This window comes from Terrapene carolina, unplaced genomic scaffold, assembly GCF_002925995.2.
Source record: "Terrapene carolina triunguis isolate 2854851 unplaced genomic scaffold, T_m_triunguis-2.0 Scaffold647, whole genome shotgun sequence".
Classification (NCBI taxonomy): domain Eukaryota; kingdom Metazoa; phylum Chordata; order Testudines; family Emydidae; genus Terrapene; species Terrapene triunguis.
The window spans coordinates 217,595-219,344 of NW_020664998.1; the positions used below are offsets into that span (position 1 = coordinate 217,595).

The 1,750-nt window shown below is 62.7% G+C and overlaps 1 protein-coding gene across 1 annotated transcript in view; it reads right to left on the minus strand.

The window, feature by feature from the left end:
* LOC112119041 (heat shock cognate 71 kDa protein-like) overlaps positions 1 to 1,750 on the minus strand; it is a 12,187-nt gene that overhangs the window by 8,068 nt on the left and 2,369 nt on the right. The window contains exon 2 of the mRNA XM_026659650.2: positions 139 to 348. Within this exon, the coding sequence (XP_026515435.1) occupies positions 139 to 343 (205 nt within the window). The 5' untranslated portion in view covers positions 344 to 348. The remainder of the gene's footprint in view (positions 1 to 138; positions 349 to 1,750) is intronic.

Sequence of the window (1,750 nt, forward strand, 5' to 3'; positions counted from 1 at the left end):
GATCGGAGCCAGCGCCCCCTAGAGGGGAAAGGCCCCATGCCCCATTCCCCGCCCCCCTGAGCCAGCCAGTCCCTACCCTGGGTCTAGATCGGAGCCAGTGCCCCCTAGAGGGGAAAGGCCCCGCGTCCTGGCGCTCACCGAAGACGGTGTTGGTGGGGTTCATGGCCACCTGGTTCTTGGCGGCGTCCCCGATGAGGCGCTCGGTGTCCGTGAAGGCCACATAGCTGGGCGTGGTGCGGTTGCCCTGGTCGTTGGCGATGATCTCCACTTTGCCATGCTGGAAAACCCCCACGCAGGAGTAGGTGGTGCCCAGGTCAATGCCTACAGCTTGGCCCTTCGACATCTTGGCTGCAAAGGGGGAAGGGAGGGGGTCAAATGGGATGCAGGAGTCCTGGCTCCCAGCCCCACCGATCTAACTCCCCAGACCCCACTCCTCTCCCAGAGCCGGGGAGAGAACCCAGGAGTCCTGGCTCCCAGCCCCCCTGCTCTAACCACCAGCCCCCACTCCCCTCCCAGAGCTGAGGAGAGAACCCAGGAGTCCTGGCTCCCAGGCCCCTGCTCTAACCACTAGACCGCACTCCCCTCCCAAAGGTATACTAATGTTAACAGAATTTAGTTCAGTAGGATCCACTGTTAAGCTCGAATTCCAAGGTCCCATCTGAGGCGTGGGGGAGGAAGATATCGGGCCAGATGGGCCCCGGGTCTGTGGCAGTTTCTAGAGGCTCGGAAGGATGCGATTTTGAAACCCGAGGTCGGTGCCCCGGCCTGCACACAAACCCACTGGGCGCGTTTCTCTCACTGCCGGACCCATCGGCCCCGCGAGAGCACCGCTGCCCGAGAAGCGCCTGGGATCCCAGGGATTCCCATGGGAGGCCGGCCATCTCAGCGGCAGTCGTTAAATAGTTAACGTCTGACCCACCCAGCAGGACCAGAGAGCAAGGGTGAAAAATCGGGACGGGTAATAGGATCCGAGACAAAGCCCCGAATAGCGGGACGTCTGGTCACCGGAGACCCACCCCCCAATTTCCTGCAATGGGGAACGTTCAAATAGATTTTTGTAAACACTGATATTATCCGTCAGAATGATAAAAACCCTCAATTCTGCCAAATTCTGTATCTAGCGTGACAGGCTAATCTCCTGTGCGTGTCCCCATCTGTCCCCTGGTCCCTGCTGCTCCCTGCTGGAGGGGGGAGCCCCGTGTGTCTGTCGGTCCCTCTCCGCTGGAGGGAGCTGAGCGAAGTTGCTAGAACAGCCCGGGTCGGGGCTGCAGACCCTCCCCTGGCCCCGCGCCCCCACCGGTCTTTCTAGAAACACGGTCCTCGCTGGCCCCTGGCCCAAGGGGGCGGCCCACCCGGCTACCCAGCCAATCGCAGGTCCTGTGCCCCCCCCCCAGCGGATCCATGGGGCGGCGCTGCCAGCTGGCAGTGGGACAGGGAGTTTACGCAAGAGGAGAGGGGGCCCTCACAGCTCAGGCCTGGGGTAACACCCCCATCTCCCTGGGGGACCCTGCCGGTCCCAGGGTACAGCCCATGCACCCCCCCACCCCAAAGCTTGGCCAAGACTGCCAGCACCCCTTTGGCACCCCAGAGAGGGAAGCGGGTCATTCCTACTCTGTGAAGGGACCCCCCTGCTCTAACCACTGCACCCCACTCCCCTCTCAGAGCTGGGGAGAGAACCCAGGAGTCCTGGCTCCCAGCCCCCTGCTCTAACCACTAGACCCCACTCCCCTCCCAGAGCTGGGGAGAGAAC